The sequence below is a fragment of the Sorex fumeus genome, unplaced genomic scaffold (assembly GCF_029834395.1).
Source record: "Sorex fumeus unplaced genomic scaffold, SorFum_2.1 ptg000041l, whole genome shotgun sequence".
In the NCBI taxonomy this organism is placed as follows: Eukaryota; Metazoa; Chordata; class Mammalia; order Eulipotyphla; family Soricidae; genus Sorex; species Sorex fumeus.
The window spans coordinates 8,942,429-8,962,438 of NW_026606098.1; the positions used below are offsets into that span (position 1 = coordinate 8,942,429).

At 64.0% G+C, this 20,010-nt stretch overlaps 1 protein-coding gene across 9 annotated transcripts in view; it reads left to right on the forward strand.

Annotated features, from left to right (window-relative positions):
• The window catches only part of CACNA1A (calcium voltage-gated channel subunit alpha1 A), a 114,756-nt gene extending 95,754 nt beyond the window's left edge, over positions 1 to 19,002 (forward strand). For 2 of the 9 annotated variants that reach the window (XM_056119613.1, XM_056119610.1), the window contains exons 31-47: positions 402 to 491; positions 5,503 to 5,619; positions 5,855 to 5,920; positions 6,045 to 6,160; positions 6,899 to 7,049; positions 8,372 to 8,499; positions 10,724 to 10,820; positions 12,759 to 12,864; positions 13,614 to 13,721; positions 13,807 to 13,907; positions 14,677 to 14,786; positions 14,883 to 15,021; positions 15,106 to 15,219; positions 16,821 to 16,856; positions 17,315 to 17,504; positions 17,590 to 17,807; positions 18,217 to 19,002. In XM_056119613.1, the coding sequence (XP_055975588.1) occupies positions 402 to 491; positions 5,503 to 5,619; positions 5,855 to 5,920; positions 6,045 to 6,160; positions 6,899 to 7,049; positions 8,372 to 8,499; positions 10,724 to 10,820; positions 12,759 to 12,864; positions 13,614 to 13,721; positions 13,807 to 13,907; positions 14,677 to 14,786; positions 14,883 to 15,021; positions 15,106 to 15,219; positions 16,821 to 16,856; positions 17,315 to 17,504; positions 17,590 to 17,807; positions 18,217 to 18,897 (2,568 nt within the window). In that variant the 3' untranslated portion in view covers positions 18,898 to 19,002. Of the gene's footprint in view, positions 1 to 401; positions 492 to 5,502; positions 5,620 to 5,854; positions 5,921 to 6,044; positions 6,161 to 6,898; positions 7,050 to 8,371; positions 8,500 to 9,511; positions 9,609 to 10,723; positions 10,821 to 12,758; positions 12,865 to 13,613; positions 13,722 to 13,806; positions 13,908 to 14,676; positions 14,787 to 14,882; positions 15,022 to 15,105; positions 15,220 to 16,820; positions 16,857 to 17,314; positions 17,505 to 17,589; positions 17,808 to 18,216 lie in introns of all 9 variants that reach the window. The other 7 variants (XM_056119617.1, XM_056119612.1, XM_056119620.1 and 4 more) reach the window with 6 other exon arrangements.
• The last annotated feature ends 1,008 nt before the right edge of the window (positions 19,003 to 20,010 follow it).

A 20,010-nucleotide genomic window follows, 5' to 3' on the forward strand; every position in this document is an offset into this window, starting at 1 on the left:
CCCTCCCCAATCTCCCCAGCTCCCAGTCCTTGAGGACCCTGGGGAGGGGGGACTTTCCAACACATGATAGGAGGCCTCAGACAGCGTCAGAGCTGGGGCCTGGAGTGGCAGGACAGCAGGGAGGGGCTCACCTTGCCCACAGCCAGCGGGGTTCAGTCCCCAGCATCCTTTAGATGGCCTCCCGAGACCACTCCTCAGCTCAAGGCCAGAGTCAGCCCTGAGCATCCCTGGGTGAGGCCTGAGACTCCCCTGAGAGAGGAATGGGGGCAGCCGGCAGGGCAGAGCTGGGCCCGGGCGTCCAGGAAAGGGGTATGAGTCCCCGCTCTGCTGTTGGCACGCTGCCTCCATGGGAACCAGCGGGTCCCTGCCCAGCGCCCCCTGATGTGGCCCCCCCATTCCAGAACTATTTCCGTGACGCCTGGAACATCTTCGACTTCGTGACGGTCCTTGGCAGCATCACAGACATCCTCGTCACTGAGTTCGGGGTAAGTGTCCCGTGGCCCCTCGCGGGGGGCAGCAGGGATGCTGGGGAGCAGGGGGGCCGGGGGGGGGGGACGCCAGACTCAACCGGAGGGGTGGAACAGGGTGCCCCATTGCAGGCGACGCCCCACTCTCGGGCTCCTCGGGGGGTTTCTCCCTGCTCCCTGGCCGTGAGCTTAGAACGGCAGCGGGCAGGGGGTGCTGGGGAGGGCTGAGACCCAGCGAACCCGGAGGCCATGATCCCAAACCAAGTCTGCTAGCTCCAGCTGGCCTCTTAGAGGGTCCCCAGGCATCTGTCCCACAGCCCACAGCGACTCGGCATCATAACTGCAGAAATGGCCGTGGTCACCAGGCGGCGCTGTGCGGGGGTCGAGGGTCGCGGGGGGGGGGCGGGCAGGGAGCGCTGGGTTCCATCCCCGGCACACCCCCACCAAGGGCCAGAACCGGGCGTGGCCCCTGAACCCAGCCGGATGGGACCCCCAAACAAAAGCTAGTCTCCTCGGAGGGTTTAACTGAAGGGGCCCAGCAGCAGAGGCCACTCAGGGTGGGGACGGAGGGCGGGGGCCGTCCACGCACAGCGCCCAGCACCCGGCAGCGCCAGGGAGGACGGTCGAGGTCACTTAGCCACTCAGGCGTGGGCAGGAGGAGCCTCTTGGGGCAGCGGGCCCAGCCGGATGCTGGACACCGCCACCTGCCAGCCCCACTCTGAAGGACGACCGCCTTGTGGGGGGATTGGGGGTGGGATGCTGTGGGGAGCTAGGGGTGGGATGCTGGGCCCACCAGCAGATCTAGCCCGCCCTGCTAGATGCCCACGGCCACCCCCTTTTCTGCCTCCCAGGTAAGCCCAAGAAGCAGAGGCCAGAGCTCAGCTCGGCGGAGGCGAGGGGGAGCCGGGCCCTTGAGGGTCCTGGGACCGGGCGGGGCCGGGAGGGCGGACGACGGATAATGACTGTTTCTTGTCTTGTCTCTTTCCATGCCTGCTGTTTAAACTGTCTATTGGCGCAACGCCGTCTGAAAAACTCATCCAATCAAAATGCACTATGAAATTCATGTCCCTCTCATGACATGGTCTGTGTGTCCATTCACCAATGGTCGCCCCCAACCCGCCACCTTCCCGGACACCCATGGGGTTTTTTTTGGCACTGGTTACCAATCAACCTAAAAAAACGCTGGCCACACCTCCCCAACCGCCCCACCCGCTCCCCTCACCTTCAACATCTGCACCCAGAATCCGGTTGGTCTTTCTTCTTTCTTGAGTCTGAACGCCGCCACACCCGCACCCTGCACCCCGCGCCCCGCACCGCAGTGCCCGCTGCACGCCGCCACCTCGCACACCCCACCCGGCCGTCTGTCCGTCTGTGTGTCTGTCCACCCACCCCAGCTCCCGCTCCCTCGTCTTCTGGTGGGGGGGCGGGTCTCTGCAGCAAGCCAACCCCGAGGTCACATGCTCTGTGCTCCCGGCCCCAGGGAGGAGCCCGGCCAGTGGCAGCAGCCCGCTCGGCACTGGGGACGCCAGGGATGGGGCCTGGTTCGTCCTGCTGAGGTGTCCTCCTGGTCCCAGGTCTGTCCACGCCGCGTGTGTGTGCCTGCACATAGCACACACCTGTACATGCATGGCATACACGGTGCACACGCATGTGGACAAAGCACAGGTCTACCCAGATGTGCACGTGACACCAACATGCTCACACATTCCCACACAGCACATGCATGCTCATACGCATGCTCACAGACTCACGCTCAAACACGCTCGTGCACGCTCACGCACACTCACACATGCTCAAACACATATGCTCACACAGGCTCATGCTCGTGCACGCTCACATGCTCAAACACACACATGCTCACACACATGCTCATGCACGCTCACGCGCTCACATGCTCACACATGCTCCCACATGCTCCAGCACATGCATGCTCACAGCACACACATGCTCACACAACACACACACTTATAGCACACGCATGCTCACAGCACACACATGCTCACACCCTTACGCTCACATACCGCACATGCTTACAGCACACACATGCTTACACAGCACACACGCTCCAGCACGTGCCCAGACACGTGCATGCACAGGCAATGACAGTCTCCCCTGCCTCCCGGGCCCACCCTCGCTCCCTCCGTCCGTTTCTCACCCTGCCCGGGACAGCCACTCACAGGCACCCTGTTCCCCAGGCGCCTTAGAAGGACCCCTGGTGGCATCTCTGCAGGGGAGCCAGCCTCCCATATGCACCCCCTAACACTAGTGAGCCCCCATGGAGAGCCTGAGGGGATAGGAAGGCAGGCGCGCACCACAGCACACAGTCCAGTGGGGGAGGCCCAGCCCACCCAAAGAGGGTTGAGTCGGATAACAGGGACATCCTCAGCCCCAGAACTGAGCCGAAGGGGGAGCTAGGCAGAGGGGTGAGGGAAGGAGGGAGACCCCCTCCCAAGGGGAGAGGCCCTGTGGCAGGCCTCCTGGGGACTGGGGGTCTGGAGCTTGCCCAAGGCTGTGTCGTGGGGTCCGGAGTTCGGGAGAAGGTGGGATGAGGGCAGAGGAGGCCTGTGGCCAGAGCTTGCAGGGACCTTTGGGGACCCCCTCCCGAGCCAGGGTGAGGGGTGTGGCCCCAGAAGCAAGACCCAGGGTCCCCGCGATGTTTGAGGGTCCTCCTGCTCAGCTGGGGGCGCGGAAAGGCGGGACAGGGCTGTCTGCGGGAGGGTCTCATCTAGTGTCACCTCCACGTGTCTCCTGCCGCATGTCCCCCTCACAGCCCTCCGGCGCCTCCTGCATGCGCTTCCCCGCACCCCGTGCCTGCCACTGCATGGGGGGCAGAGTCTCCATGTTGTGCCCCCACCCCCGTGAAGGGATGGCTTGACCTCTGGGCATGGCTGGGGGGGTCGGGCTCCCCCATCCCCAGGTGGAACTGGGTGGCCGGGCGCCAGGTCAGAGAGAGGCCCAGGCTGTGGGGGGTCAGGGGACACTCAGGACCAGTGTCAGAGTAGCGCTCCCAGCCCTCTCCACCGCCCCGCAACCTGGGGGCCTTAGGGGCCTCTGGCCAGCACCCTCTTCCCTCAGCCCCCACCCTCAGACCTAGCATCAGATAGACCCAGGCACACCCCACCCACGCTGCGGCCCCTTAGAATCACTCAAATGCACCTTCCCAACTCACTTTTTCTTTTTTTTTTTTCTTTTTGGATCACACCTGGCGATGCACAGGGGTGACTCCTGGCTCTGCACTCAGGAATTACTCCTAGCGGTGCTCAGGGGACCATTATGGGATGCTGGGAATCGAACTCCGGGTCAGCGGCATGCAAGGCAAACGCCCCACCCGCTCCAGCCCCTCATTTTCTTCTTTTGGCTTCTCGGGGCTCCCCAGCTGAGCCCCCGTCCCCGCCCCCCCCCCACCTTTTGAGGCGTGGGCATATTTGGGACAATCTGCCTGCCCATCCCCCACCCTGTATCATTTATGGGCGGAGCCACAGGTCACTTTAAATCTTGCACGGTGACCCCAAATCCCAGCCAACAGAACCGGCTAAAAACACCCCCCAGCACCCTGTGAGTCTCCCCACCGCAGGGGGTCTCAGGACCACCCGCCTGTGGCTGAGGGCCACACAGAAGCCGGGAGGCAGGTGGGAGGAGCAGCCCCCACTGAACCCCCAATCGCTGGCCAGAAATCGGGTATGCCAATCCTGGGCACACCCTCCTGGCCTTTATTTTTTTAAGACGAGAGGGGAAAAGATAACGTTTGAAGCTGGACTTAGTTAGATTCAGGCATTCAGCCCGTGCGTGACTTCCGGTCCTTGGGCTTCCCCCACCAGCGCCCTCTGGAGGCCTCGGCGGGAAGGACAGGTGCTGTCCCCCACCAATAGTCCAGGGTCCGCCGGGGCCCTTCCCGCGGACAGGGGGTGGGGGGCAGAGACAGCCACTAGGCCCAGGGGTCCTTGAACCAAGACAGGGGCCACCCAGGGGGCCCTGGGGGCAGGGACGGCCCTAGCACCGGCCCCTCGGTGCTGCCCCCACCCACGGGTGCCGCGTACTTACTGCTTCCCGCAGGCCTGGTCCCGCGCTATGCTACTGCACCCAGTCCCCGGAGCTGAGAAGCCATCCCTGAGCGGGGGGAAAAGGGCCCCAAATGCATCTTCTCCGACTCAGCGGGCAGCGCGGACTCGCCCTGCGGCCGACCAGCCCCAGCTCCCTCCCGTCCTCCCCATGCCCGCTCGCCAAGGGGGTAAGAACAGATGCTCGTGCGCTTCTCCCGTTGGCTCCAGCCGCTGCTGCTCTTGGCCGCGGGGTGAGGTCAGGGCGGGCAGGAGCGGGTGGGCCGCTCGGCCGGGCAGGGCAGGGCAGGGCAGGGCAGGGCCAGGCGCCCGGTGAGTCCCCGTCGACAGATGCATTTCCGGCCCGGGAGCGCGACATGCCCTGGGGAGCCCCGCACCTCCCCGCCCCGCACGCGGCACCCCGGCCTGAGCGTGCTGGCCACCACCCCCGCGCGCCCCCTCCTGGCCCCCTCGTGTCGTTGCATCCTACACGTGTGATGAATTAGGCAACTTGCCTCCTCCGTCTCAGTGCATTTGGTTGTTGGGAGAAGTAAAAACCATCTCGATTTACTTTTTCTTTTTCTTTTTTTTTCCTGATTGGATGATTCGGATATTATTTTCTTTTTCTTCTTCTTTGGTTATTTCGACCTCCCCCTCCCCCTCTCTTGCATCCCTTCATTTCCTCCCTTTTTCTTTCTTTCTCCTCCCTTTGGAGGGTGGGTCTGGCTGGGTGGGTACCTTTTTTTTCTCTCTCCACCTTTTCTCTCCCGTTCCCCCCACCCCGCACCTCGACTTTGTTCCTTTTAATTCTTTTGTTTCGTTTTAAACCCCTCCGCACCATTGCATTAAAAGTGCTTTCTCTCCTCTCCCTCCTTATTTGGGGGTCTGGCTTGCTTTTTCCTGTTGGTTGGCTTCATATAGGGGTCTCTGTAAGTGGTGATGGCTCTGAGCACCCGCGGGTGGGTGGACCGTCACCCCGCTTTCTCCGTCTCCCCCAGAACAACTTCATCAACTTGAGTTTCCTTCGCCTCTTCCGCGCTGCCCGGCTCATCAAACTCCTCCGTCAGGGTTATACCATCCGCATTCTCCTCTGGACCTTTGTACAGTCCTTCAAGGTGAGCCCCCACCTAGGGCCGGCCTGAGCAGATGAGCGCACACACAGTCTGACCCCGCAACCACGCTGGACCGTGGCTGCAGATCCTTCTCCTCCAGGCGGCTCATCTATCTGCCTGGCGCCACTGTTTCATGAAGCTCCAGAATGCCTGGCGCCCGGTCCCAGAGCTCTGGGGTGAGAGAGGGACACTGGGTAAGGGCCCCCGGCACCCTCCCTCATGCCTTCCTTCCCACCAGGCGCTGCCCTATGTCTGCCTGCTGATCGCCATGCTGTTCTTCATTTATGCCATCATCGGGATGCAGGTGAGCACCCGAGCCCTCCTCCGGCTCGAGGCACGCAGGGAAAATCAGTCTAGGGATTTGTGAGGGCGCTGCCGTGGGGGTGGGGGACACGGCCACCGCTGGTCAGCATCCTCCAATTCCCCAGGTGTTTGGCAACATCGGCATCGACGTGGAGGACGAGGACAGCGATGAGGACGAGTTCCAAATCACTGAGCACAATAACTTTCGAACCTTCTTCCAGGCCCTCATGCTTCTCTTCCGGTAAGCGGGTATACGGCCTTTCCCTGTCATATTCCAGTAGAGTTCTCCATCCTCTTCCAGAAGGGGGCGTGTCCCCCCTTCTCTTCCAATAGTAGACAAGTCCTTTCCCTTCTCCTCCAATACAAGGCGTGTCCTCTCCCTTTTCTTCCAATAGGGGATGAGTCCTTTCCCAGCTCTTTCTGTAGGGGCGTGTCCTTTCCCTTTTGTTCCAATAGGGAACGCGTCCTTTTCCTTCTCTTCCTGAAGGGGCGTGTCCTTTCCTTCTCTTCCGGTAGGGGCGTGTCCTATCCTGGCTCTTTTGTAGGGGCGTGTCCTTTCCCTTTTGTTCCAATAGGGGACGCGTCCGGGTTCCTTCTCTTTCTGAGGGGGCGTGTCCGTTCCTTCTCTTCCGGTAGGGGTGTGTCCTCTCCCACTGGTGGGGTGGGGATAATGTCAACTGAGCTGACATCCCTAAGGCATGTAATGGCATTTCCCAATCTTTGTGGAATCCTCCTGACCATGGGGTGAGGTGTGAATTTTGGGTTACAGCCCTTCTGATGGATGAGGAAACTTGAGGCTTTTGAGGCTCAGGCTTGGTGATGGTTCATGCTGGTGCAATTTTTCACTTGTGCTTGTTTTGATTCAAAAGGCACTGGTGCATTGATGCTCCTCCTGCTCCGGGTGGGAGTCGCTCCTGGTCGCGGTGGTCTGAGGGGGGCGGGGGCAAACAGGGTCGCTGATGTCCCTCTTCACCCGCAGGAGTGCCACCGGGGAGGCGTGGCACAACATCATGCTCTCCTGTCTCAGCGGGAAGCCCTGCGACAAGAACTCGGGCATCCTGACCCCAGAGTGCGGCAATGAGTTTGCGTATTTCTACTTTGTGTCCTTCATCTTCCTCTGCTCATTCCTGGTGAGCGTGCGGGGGGCTGCCCCCCACCCCAGGCCTGGCTTCCCTCTCAGGCCAGAGCTTCTCCAGAAGGGGACCCTGTGGCATGCTGGCTCCCTCCAGTACATCCTGGAGTCTCTGGGAGTCCCAATGGCTACAACCCCCAGACCTGAGGGTCCTGGAAGGGGACCGTGGAGGCCACTACAGGGGGCTCATAGCATCCCCGTGACTTGTTCCCAACTTGGGGCTGGAGCGAAAGCACAGCAGCAGGGCGCTTGCCTTGCACATGGCCTGGGTTCGACCCTCAGCACCCCATATGGTTCCTTGAATGCACCAGGACTGAGCCCTGAGCTTGGAGCCAGGAGTGAGCCCTGAGCATTGCCTGGTGTGACCCAAAAATGAAAAAAAGTCTCCATGGACAGGAGAGCCAGTAGAGGGGAGCTCTGTCCTGGGCACAGCGACCCAGGCGCAGCCCCTGGCCCCGAATGCAGTGACCCTGGGACATGACCAGGAGTCAGCCCTGAGCGCCACTGGATGTGGGATGGCCTCAACTCAGTGTGGTCCGGAAGGAAAGGGACCACCTCCCCCCCCCAACAAGGGACTAAGTTTTGCAAAATCCAAGAGGCAAGGTTGATGCAAGCCCTCTGTGTGCTAAGAGCTAGACTCAGTAATGAATGGACGCTATAAGGTAGAGAAAGTCCAACCAGCCAAACACATACTCATCCATCTATCACCCACCCAGTCACCCTCCCATCATTCCACTCATCCACCTATCTGCCCACCCACCCAACCACTTATCCATCCATTCGTCTACCCAGCCACGCTCATCCATCCACCCACCCACCCACCCATCTATCCATTCACCCACCCAACATCTATCCATTCATCCCACAAATCCATCCACCCAACAACCCACCACCCAATCACCCTGCCACACTCTCATTCATCCATACACCCACCCATCCACCCACCAATCCACTCCCCAACCCATCAATCCACCTACCACCCACCCATTCCTCATCTATCCACCTATCTACCCGTCCACCCACCCTGTATCCATCTGTGCGTCCATCCATCCCCCAGTCCTATCACCTCTGTCCATTCTTCCATCTGAGAACTATTTGCCAGTTGCTTGCTTTGTGCTGGCCGGACACACGAGGTGGTTGTGTAAAGTTCTCTGTGGTCTTGTAGAGGGGTAGGGGGCCTTTGGGGGGGGCGGGGCCTGGCCTTCCCCGTACCCTCATTCTCCTTCTCGTGCACCCTGTCTCCTCTCTCTGGGTTTTGGGGTTCCCTCTCCCTCTACCCCAGCGGGTGTGAGGTCGGATCTCACCGTGGGGTCCCCACAGATGCTGAACCTCTTCGTCGCTGTCATCATGGATAATTTCGAGTACCTGACGCGGGACTCCTCCATCCTGGGCCCGCACCACCTGGACGAGTACGTGCGTGTGTGGGCCGAGTACGACCCCGCTGCGTGGTAAGGCAGCCCCCAGATTGGGGCGCGCTGGGCACTGGGGGGGCGGGGTTCGCTGGGATAAACACCCTGGGGGCGGGCCCGGGGGCGGGGCAGCCGGGGAAGGGCGTCCTCTGGGATGGCACCCAGGGGCGGGACCTCGGGGCTGGGCACCCTGGGGGCGGCGTCCTCGGGAGCCCGTGAAGCTGAGGAAAGGGTCCAATCCCCCCGCTCCGTGGGCACCCCTCCCGCCACAGTCCTGACCCTTCAGCTCCTCTGAGCATCGCCGAGCGTGAGAATCGTGTCGGACCAGGGCGGGGACACACGGAGCTGGCCTGGCGCGGTGCTGGGGAACAGCCCGCAGACAGCAGAGCCCAGCTCCGCCCAGCCGGGACGCCAGGACCCCCACCCCAAGCCAAGGAGACCCAGACTCTAGGGCTCCCGGGCGTCCCTGGCGAGGTCACCCCATCTAGGAGACTCGGGGGTCCCCACGCCGGCCAACCAGGACGCAGCTGCACACTGCAGGCTGCTCTGCATCCATCCTCCGTGCCCCACCCCCGCCCGGGTGCAGGGTAGGGGGAAGCCCCAACACCCCACCCGGCTGCTGTCCCTGCAGGGGTCCCCTAACTGTCCCCTTCTGATGGAGGTCAGTAGTGCCCAGGCCCTCCGCCTCCCGGCCCTGCCCTGACAAAAAGTGTCCCCCTGGGGACTGGAGTGACAGCACAGCGGGGAGGGCGCTTGCCTTGCACGCGGCTGACCCGGGTTCGATCCCCGGCATCCCACAGGGTCCCCTCAGCACCGCCAGGGGTAATTCCTGAGTGCAGAGCCAGGAGTAACCCCTGAGCATCGCTGGGTGTGACCCAAAAGGTGGGGAAAAAAAGGGAAGAAAAAAAGAAAGTGTCCCGGAAGTGCTCCCTGCCCCCTTCCAGGTCCCCCAGGAGCTCAGGAAGCAGCTCGGGGACCCCTCCCCACAGAGCCCTGCAGGCCGAGGGGCCCCGCCGCCTGCACTCACTAACGGCCTGTCTTCTCCTTGCAGCGGCCGCATCCATTATAAGGACATGTACAGTTTATTACGAGTCATTTCTCCCCCCCTCGGCTTAGGCAAGAAGTGCCCACATAGGGTGGCGTGCAAGGTCCGATTCCGCCCGCGCTGCCCCCCCCTGGAATGAGCGCGGCTTGGGGCCCCCATATATATATTTCATATATATATATATACACACACACATTTATCTCTTAAAACGGACCACACCGAGCCGGCCGCGCATTAGAGCCGAAGAGTCTCTGCCCACAGAATGCCCGGCGCGCCCAGACGCATGGACCATCTGCTGCGCCCCAGCCATGCCCGCTTGCTCCCAGCTGCCCACCCGGGAGTCTCTGCAGCCCCCCAAATCAGACCCATGAGGGGGCGGGATCGGGACTTCACAACGTCCCCCACAACCATCCCCGCTAACTCTCCCTCCTCCCTGTGCCCCCGGCCCTCCTCCCACACCGCCCCGACCTCCTCCAGCTCAGAGACCAGCCTCAGGCACACAGTGAGCACCCCCATTTTTCTAAATGCCACGGGACCCCGAGTGTGGCTTACGGGCCTGTCAGAGGGAGAGAACCCCAGCGCCCCCCAGCGCCCCCTCCCTGGAGCCTGGATGAAATCTGACCTCTGTTTCTTTTCTCTCTCTCCCCCTGCTCATAAGCAGAGAAGTGACCCCTTTTTTGTTCCTCGATGACCTTGGCTTCCGTTTTTCCCCCCACCGCCAGCCCCTCCTGCCCTCCGCCCACCCTGTTTCTTTGTCCCTCGCTGTCCTTTGCGTTGCTGTCTTGTGGTTTTTCTCCTTTGACTTTTTCATTCTTGATTTGGTCGGTTGGTTTGGGTGGCTTTTGTTTGGGGGTCTCCGGGGTCTCGGTCTCTGTCATCGGGGGAGTTGTTTCTGTTCGGAGGATTGTGTGTGTGACGGTGTTTTTGTTTTGCTTTTGGGCGATTGTTCGTGGGGTTTCTGTTTCCATTGTCTTGTGTTTGGGGGTTGTGAGGATTTGGAGGGCGGCTGTTGTTTTGTTTGGGGGGCCATTTTCATTTATCTTGTTTGGGGGGTTTGGGTTTGTTTCGTTTTCTTTTGGGGGGCTGTGGTCGGGGTGTGTGTGTGTTTCTCCCTCCGCTGCCGTATCTTCCCCACCCTCGCCGTCGGTTCTCTGTCCCACCCGCACCCCGTTGTTTTTTTTTTTTTTTTTTTTTGTGCTTGTGTCTCGGCGCTGCCAGGGGCCGCATGCCTTACCCGGACATGTACCAGATGCTGCGGCACATGTCCCCGCCTCTGGGCCTGGGGAAGAAGTGCCCCGCCCGGATGGCGTACAAGGTAGCTACCCCGCCCGGCCCGGCCGGCGCCCGGCCACCTTTCCAGCCTTACTTTTCTCTTCTTCTTCTTCTTCTCCTCCTCCTTCTACTTCTTCTTCATTTATTTTTCCCCCTTCTTTTTTTTTTGTTCTTGTTTTTTTCCCTTTTTCTTCTTTCGTTTTTGACCCTAAGCCACCGGCCTCTCCCCACTGTGCCCCGAATCCCCCCAAACCGCCTGTCGCTCTGGTGAGTGTGTCTTGGTGCTTTGAGACTCCATTATGGCAGACACGCAGGGGGGAGGGGGGAGCCCCTGGGCGCCCCGGACCCAGATTGGACACAGCCATGCTTTGAGGGGATGGCCCCCAGCCCCCCACAGCCCGCACCCCGGCCATGGCCATCGCGTGCGCTGTGGGGTGACGCTGCCCCCCCCAGCCCAGAGACGCAGAGACCTTGGGATGTCTTTTGTATCTTGCGTCCCCCAAATCCAGGCAACTCTGAAGCTGATCTCAGACCTCAAGCCCCCCTCCCGGGGCACCCCAGTCTGGCCCCACACCCCGCTCACCCCGGAGTCGCTCCCTCAGCCCCTGCCCCCTGCCACTCAACCCCACCCTCCCCCAAGATTCGCCCCCCAACATCCTCTCATTGTTCCAGACGGGGCAGGTGGGCCGCCGCCGGACCCCTGGACCGTGGCACCCAGCGCAGGCCGTGCACGCTGCCTTGGCAGGGGCCCTGGGCAGACCAGCACCCATGCGGCCGGGGCGGGCGGGGGGTGCATGTAGCTGATGGAGCCCAGCGGCCGGCGGCCACCCCGGAATCTCCCTTGGCACCCCAAGACTCTGTCCACCCCCAGCCACGAGACCCTCAGGGAAACTTTGTCTCCCCCATCCCCAAAACGGTCCTGTGACCTCATTTCCCACCGCTACCCCTTGGTCCACTCTGGGTGGAGGAGAGCCCCCCAGCCCTGTCCAAAGTCTCTCCCCACCCCCTCGGGGAGGACGCATCCTGCTGCCGCCCAACGCCCCTCCCTCCCTGCCTCTCCTCCCTCTGCCCCTCCCGGGCTCCCTTTTCCGAACCCTCCAGCAGAGGGGGAGGTGTGGGAGACAGGGACATGTGGCCCGGGTGATGGGGCTCAGAGCCCCTCTGCGGGGAATGAGTGGCCATGCCATGCTCGCGTGGGGTCACACGCTTCTCGGCCATGCTGGCATCCAAAAAACTGCACTTCGAAAGCTCCTTGAGCAGTGCACAACCCGCTGGTCTGTGCCAGGCGAGCATCGGGCCCACAGCCCCCCCATTCCGGCCTCTCTCCCTTTCTCCCGTGTCCCACCCTGAGTGCCCTGTGGAGGTGACCTCAGCCCCGTGCCCCCTGCCCTCCACTCTCACCCGTGGGGGACACAGAGCCCCTTTTCCTGGGGCGCAGAGAGAACTTTTTCTCCTGGGCCACGGGCAGACCCCGGCCTGCGAGGAGAGCGCCCCCAATCCGGACCCACCCCCAGACCCACTTCCCGCGGAGCTATGACTGAGTCTCGAGATTCCGTCGCATGCGTCACCTGTCTGCCGTTCTGTGTCACCGCTCGCATGCTGCCAGGGGGCGCTTCTCCCCGAGTGCGGGCCCGGCCAGGGCTGGGGTGGGAGCTGGCGCTCCCCGCCCCGCCCCACCCCGCCGGCTGCTGCATGCTCTGCTCCTGACCCGCCTGCATCCTTCTCTCCCGGGGTCGGGGTCGGAAGGGGCCCGCGGGGAAGAGCTCGGGGGCCGCGGGCCGCCCGGGGGAGCCCCAGTGCCACGCCCCCCGCGGGGGCCAGCGGGCCTGGGGTCCCCAGGGTAGAGGCCGGGCCGGGTTGGAGGAGCTGAGCTGCCCCCGAGGTCTTCCTCAGGCCCCTTCCGCGGGCGGGGCGGGTGAGGCCTGAGGGGGGGGGGGCCCGCGGGGGCCCGGGCTTGACCCCGCACCCCGGTGTCCTGCAGAGGCTGCTCCGCATGGACCTGCCCGTGGCGGACGACAACACGGTGCACTTCAACTCGACGCTCATGGCGCTCATCCGCACGGCGCTGGACATCAAGATCGCCAAGGGTGAGGGCGGGGGGCCGGCCGCCCCCCACCTGGTCTCTGTGGCCGCGGCTCCCGCCTCGCTGGTGCCCTCTGCTTGCTGTGCGGGGAGGGTCGCCTGGGCCTCCCACGCCTCCACCTGGGGGCTGAGCTGGGGGGGTCCTCGCCGGCGCCCTCTGCTGGCTGTGCAGGGGAGCGTCCCCTGAGCCTCCCACACCCCCACCTGGGGGCTGAGCTGGGGGGTCCTCGCCGGCGCCCTCTGCTGGCTGTGCGGGGAGCGTCCCCTGGGCCTCCCACACCCCCACCTGGGGGCTGAGTTGGGGGGTCCTCGCCGGCGCCCTCTGCTGGCTGTGCAGGGGAGTGTCCCCTGAGCCTCCCACACCCCCACCTGGGGGCTGAGCTGGCGGGGTCCTCGCTGGCGCCCTCTGCTGGCTGTGCAGGGGAGCGTCCCCTGGGCCTCACGCCCTGACCTTGGGGGCTGAGCTGTGGGTCCTGGGGCAAGGTCTTTGCTTTAACTATGTGGCCAGTGTCCCTTCCATACCTGTTAGGGACATGTTTGAACTGTGCCCCCGTCCCAGGGTTGGGGGCGCTCAGATAAGGTGAGGCAGAGGCCCTCGGAGGCACCTCCCGTGTCTGGCAAGCAGATGGGCAAAGGCGTCAATATGAGCCCGGTGTCCCCACTGGGTACCCCCACCCCTGCGGTGACACGGCTGTTTTTCCATGAGCCCCCCCACGGCCCATGGTGCCCCCCCTCATGACCCCTCTGTGCCCAGGAGGTGCCGACAAGCAGCAGATGGATGCCGAGCTGAGGAAGGAGATGATGGCCATCTGGCCCAACCTGTCCCAGAAGACACTGGACCTCCTGGTGACCCCCCACAAGTGTAAGCATCGGGCCGGGCGAGGGGGGTGGCCCGGCTGGTGCAAGCCAGCGGTGCTCAGTCTCAGTGACCTTCTGCCGCCCCCCAGCCACGGACCTGACGGTGGGGAAGATCTACGCGGCAATGATGATCATGGAGTACTACCGGCAGAGCAAGGCCAAGAAGCTCCAGGCCATGCGCGAGGAGCAGGTGGGGACCCCGTCCGGGTGATGGAGAGGGGGAGACAGAGCCGGGCGTGGGGGTGAGGGGGCTGCTACCGGACAGGGCCAACAACCCGTGCAAAGGCCCTGAGGCAGAGCAGTGAGCCGAATCCGTGGACAGCGAAGAGGTCAGTGTGCAGAGCCAGAAGGGCAGTGGGAGTCAAGAGTAGGCGGGGCAGGGGTTGTCTAGCGTCTTCCGCTGTGGGTGGGGCTTGAACTTTTACCTGGGCAGGAGGTGGAGACGCTGCAGCCCGGAAATGGCTTTACGATGTCTCTTGCGGCGCCCTCTGCTGGCCAGGGGTGGTAGGACGTCCAGGCAGCTGCGGTGGCCTGGAAGGGAGCGTCCATCTGACTGTGTGCTGCCGGGCAGGGCCACCAAGTCCCCGAATGACTTCGAGGAGCTGGAGCAGTCAGACAGTGGGGAAGGTGCCGGCCTTGCACGTGGCTGCCCGGGCTCAATCCCGGGCATCCCATGGGGCCCTGGGAGCACTGCCAGGAGTGAGCCCTGAGCACCGTCTGACTTGGCGTGCTGGGCATATGGCCCAGAGTCAGGCCTCCCTGGGTTCAGCCCCCACAGCTCTGTGTCCCCCAACACTGATGGGTGTGGCCCTTCCTCATGGCTCCTGTGGAATTCAATGGTTTCTTGGGGGGCACCAAAGCATCCCCCCTGTACCCCCTACTGTGCCATCAGTCATAGCCTTGGCCAGCCCTGGGCCTGGGCATTCCCCTGGCCCAGCCCACATTTCTCTTCCCCCCAGAACCGGACGCCCCTCATGTTCCAGCGAATGGAGCCCCCGTCCCCGACTCAGGAAGGGGGCCCCGGGCAGAACGCGCTGCCATCCACTCAGCTGGAGCCTGGAGGTGGCCTGTGAGTGTCCCCGCTGGGCAGAAGTCGGGCGGGGGTCCTGGGCCAGCCCCACCAGCATGCCCCCAGTGCCCGGCTCTGTCCCACACCCCTGCCCAGGATGGCTCACGAGGGTGGCCTCAAGGATAGCCCGTCATGGGTGACCCAGCGCGCCCAGGAGATGTTCCAGAAGACAGGAGCCTGGAGCCCGGAGCGAGGGCCCCCCGCCAACATGCCCAACAGCCAGCCTGAATCACAGGTGCTGCCCCGCGCCCCCCCCAGTACCCTGGCCCGGGAGTCCCGCGTGCCCCCTCCACGGCTCACCCCTGCCCCGTGCCCACAGTCTGTGGAGATGCGGGAGATGTGCAGAGACGGCTACTCGGACAGCGAGCACCACCTCCCCATGGATGGCCAGGCCCGTGCCACCTCCATGCCCCGCCTCCCCGCCGAGAACCAGGTGAGCGCCACCACCCTCCACCCGGGCACCCCAGCACCAGCACCCCATGGGCCATGGCCGAGATCCTGGGGGCCTCGTCCCCAGCCTGCACTTGGAAGCCAGTTCTGGCTGCGACGAGGGGGTGGGGGGAGGTTCCCCAGGGTGCTGGGAGGCGGGGAGGGGCGGGGCACAGGAGGCGGGGCACAGGCGGGGGGGGGGGGGAGGGGGAGCAGGTGCTTGAAAACTGGGAGACTGTGGTGATGAACACACACATGCACACACGCAGTCACCACATGTGCTGTTGTTCCCGTACAGACGGCGTGCATATGTGATCCAGTACACATGTGTATATGGTGCACTCACGTTCATATGCGGGCACCATCACACCTGCACATGGCTCACTCGCACACACAGCTCACATGCATGCACACGTACATGTGGGTGTGCTTGCGATAGTTCACACACATGCCCCAGCAACATACGCACACGTGTGTACTCACATGCATGCATGTATGCTCACATTCATGCTCTGGCACGTGCACACACGTGTGCCCACATATAGGCACTGTGACACATCTAGTCACAAACACGGACCACTTGTGTGTGCTCACACAGCCTACACACGTGCACCGTCATGTACTCACAGGCTACACACAGCTCAAATACACGTACCGTCACATTTTCGCACAGAGGTGATTACATATCCCCTGAAATGTGCCCGTGTTACACAGCTTAAACACAGGCACTGTCCTGCACACGTGTGTGCACTCACATGCACGGTCGCGTGTGTGCACATGGGTCCGCACATGCGTGCATGGCCATGTGTATCATGAGTGTGTGCGTGCATGTGTGGGGCGTGAGCACACGTGAGCATCGGCCCTGCGCGCATTTGTCCGTGTGTGTGCTCCGTGCGCCTGTGCTGTGTCGCCGCTTGAACGCGAGCGGGCGCGAGCATGGCGCCACAGCTGCACACGCGTGGGCTGCCGCGCTGCAGAGTCCTCGCAGGGATGGCAGGTTCGCCGGGCGCGGGAGGGGGGGGGGGGGCAGCTTTGCCAGCTATAGCGCCCTCTGGTGGTGGCGTGGGGGTATGCGCCCTCCCCCTCCTGAGGTGCAGAAGCATGGGGGGGGCTGCCCGCATCGCTGCCCTGTGCTGTGCTGTGCGCAGGGGCCTGGCCTCCTCCGGCACCGCGAGATCCTGGGGGCCTCGTCCCCAGCCTGCATGTGCCAGCCCTGCCCCCTACCACTAGGACCCACCCGCCCCCAGCCCACCAGCTCTGAGCTGGCGCTGGTGGGGGCCGCCCCCAGCTCTGCCTGTCAGCTGCAGCCAGGATTGGCGCATGGCATGAGGCAGCTCTGAGGCCAGAGGCGTTGGTCCCTCTCCCTCCTGTCGTCTCAAGCCTCTGCCATCTGACTGTCTATCTTGGTCTCCTCTGTGCGCGGAAGGGAGGATGCCGCCTCCTGGGGTCTCCCCAGGCCCCCGGAACTGTCACCCATCTTTCTCCGCTCTCCACTTCCTCCTTTCCGACTGTCTCTGGCCCTCTCTCTCCCCACCCCTCTGGCTCGTGTATTTATTTCCTTCTTTCTGATTTTTCTGTGCGCACCACCCCCTGGGGCTGCGACAGAGGCGACGGGGCCGGCCGCGTGGGAATAACCTGAGTGTATGTACCTCCCGGCCGGCGCCGGCCCTGCTGCCGTGTCCTCTGTGCCCAGGGCACCCCCGCCCCTTCTCGACATCACCCCGGACCACGGACCCCCACCTCTCTCTCTCTCTCTCTGGGGTTCGGACCCCCAACATCGGCAGGTCCTCAGGGTCCCGGAAAGTCCCTGCCTTGGTCCAGGCCCAGCCTGAGGCCCGGTGCCCCCACCCCCCCTGTCCTGTCCATTCGTTCGCATAAGCCCCGGTGTGCAGGAAGTAGGAGCCCCCTCCAGGAGCCAGACTTGGGGGGCGGAAAGGGGCCAGGATGCCCGCGGGATAATGCAGCCGCTCTGGGCTGGCCCCAAGCTCGGAGCTGAGCTGGGGCTCCTCGCGCGCGCCCCCCACCCGGTGGGGGCAGGCGGGTCTGCGCCGGGGTCCTGGGGGTCAGCGGTTCTGACCGGCTTGCGGCTGTGCCCCCAGACCATCTCGGACAGCAGCCCCATGAAGCGCTCGGCGTCAGTGCTGGGCCCCAAGGCGCGGCGCCTGGACGACTACTCCCTGGAGCGGGTCCCGCCAGAGGACACGCAGCGCCACCACCCCCGGCCCCGCGGGGAGCGCGGCCACCGCACCTCCCAGCGCTCCCTCGGCCGCTACACCGACGTGGACACAGGTGGGCCCGGTGGACACAGGTGGGCCCCCCTGCCGCCCGCCCCGCCGCGCCCCGCCTCACGCCCACGCCCGTCTCCCCTGCCCAGGCCTGGGGACTGACCTGAGTGTGACCACCCAGTCCGGGGACCTGCCCCCCAAGGAGCGGGAGCAGGAGCGGGGCCGGCCCAAGGACCGGAAGCACCGGCACCACCACCACCACCACCACCCGCCCCCCGAGCGGCCCGAGCACAGCCGGCCCCGGGCCCGCGACCAGCGCTGGTCCCGCTCGCCCAGCGAGGGCCGGGAGCACATGACACACCGGCAGGTGGGTGCCACGGGGGAGGAGCGCAGGGAGGAGGGAGAAGAGGAGGAGAGGGAGGGAGGACAGAGAGGGGGCGGGAGGGGGAGGGGAGGAGGGCGCCCCTGCTCCCCCCTCCCCTGCCCCGCTCCTCGCACCCGCCTTCCCCCGCCCCGCCCCGCCCCGCCCCGCCCCTCCCGAGTGGATCTCAGACCGGCCGGGCTGGGCTGCGGCCGGCCCGGAGACTGACCGCGACTCCGTCTCTCGTTTCTCTCCCACTTTGTTGTGTTGGTTTTGCCCCCCCTCGTCTGCCCCGCCCGCCCCGGCGGCCCCTCCCCGCGCCCCCGTGTCTCCCGCCCGTCCCTTCCCGTCCCGTCCCGGTTATTTCTTCGTCGTATCTTTTTTTTTGATTCCCTTTGTTTTAATTTTCGTGTAGGGCAGTAGTTCCGTAAGCGGAAGCCCAGCCCCTTCAACGTCTGGCACCAGCACTCCGCGGCGGGGGCGCCGCCAGCTCCCCCAGACCCCCTGCACCCCGCGGCCGCACGTGTCCTATTCCCCCGTGATCCGTAAGGCGGGCGGCGCGGGTGCGGCGCAGCAGCGGGCACTGCCCGGCGGCCCGCGGAGGTACCCGGGGCCCGGGGCCGAGCCCGGGCCCGGGGAGCGACCCCCGGTGGGGCCTCCCGGAGGAGGCGGCGGCCGCTCCCCCGCCTCGGAGCGCCGGGGCCCGGGCCCGGCCCGCAGCGAGTCCCCGCGCGCCTGCCGGCACAGCGGGGCGCGCTGGCCAGGGAGCGGGGCGCACGCACCCGACGGGGCGCCCCGGCGCGACCAGGGCGGCTACTACCGCGGCTCCGACTACGACGAGGCCGACGGGCCGGGCGGCGGGGAGGAGCCGGGGCTCGGGCCGCCCCCCAGCGCCCGGCACGCGTGCCCCGGGGCCCCCGCGCACTCGCCCAGGACTCCCCGGGCCGCGGGGCGGCCGTGCGCGCCCCAGTCCCGGCACGGCCGGAGACTCCCCAACGGCTACTACCCGGCCCAAGGACTGGCCCGGCCGCGCGGGCCCCCCGCCCGCAAAGGGCTGCGCGAAGCCTACAGCGAGACGGACGACGATTGGTGCTAAGCCCGGGCAGGGGGACCCCCGCGCCCGCCCGGCCTCCCCCACGCACCCCACGCACACGCCCCCCGCGGGGAGAAGCCGCGCCCGCCCCGCGCGCGGAGGGGCCCCCTCGCATCCCCGACGGGACCGTCCTATGACCTTCCGCCCCCCACCTCCCCGGACTCTGGAGGACCAGGGAAGGGGATTGGGGGCGCGCACCCGGGGGGACCCCAAGCCGACTGGGTTGAAGGGGCACACACGCACGCCTGAGCAGTAAGGGCGGGGTGGGGACATGGGGTGCAGTCCCGCCTCCCACCCCCAACCCGGCCCTGACCCGCACCCCCACACCGCCACGACGGAGGGTGGGGAGGGGCACCTCGGTGGACCCCGGGGTGGGGGCGGGGGGCAGGGCAGACAAACCACCCAGCCTACACGGGTTCGAATTAACTCAGCCATTTTTGGAGAACTTGGGAGGGAGGGGGGAGGGATGAAAACAAAACAAAAACAAAAAAAAAAAAAAGAAAGAAAAGAAAACAAAAAAAGCATTTTTAAAAAGAAAAAAATGGGGAGAAAAAACACTGTCGCTTCTATTGATGAGTTTTATCATCTGAATTGAGTCTGTCCTTGTCCCGGTAACTTGCTGGTGGCCCGCGGGAGAAGCTGCCGCGCAAGCGCAGAGACCCTCTGAGACCCCCCCAGACCCCAATCTCGTTCTCAGACACACACGGAGTGCTTGCTGGTTATACCAAACTCTACTATTTACTGCCTGCAGAAATCAATCTACCAACAAATAAACCATTTGAAAAAGGACAAAAAATTTAACGATTGAGAAAAGAAGCATTTTTTTCCTGACATTTGGTCCTGCTTGAAATAACAAAAGAAAAAAAAAAGAAGAAGAAAAAAAAAAAACACCAACACTGATTCCCTTGGCTTCTTTTTTCCTTTTTCCTACCTTGTTTGATAACTGTGGGCTTGGGACTGTGAATTCTTGCATGGCATTCAAAAAGAATAAAATATTAAAAAAAAAAAAGTTGAATCCCAGGGCTTTGGGGCCAGAGTCCTCGTCATCCTTTCCTCAGGGATTTCGGCTGGCTGCGGGAAGGTCCCGGGATGTGGCCCTGATGACAGGGGATCCTC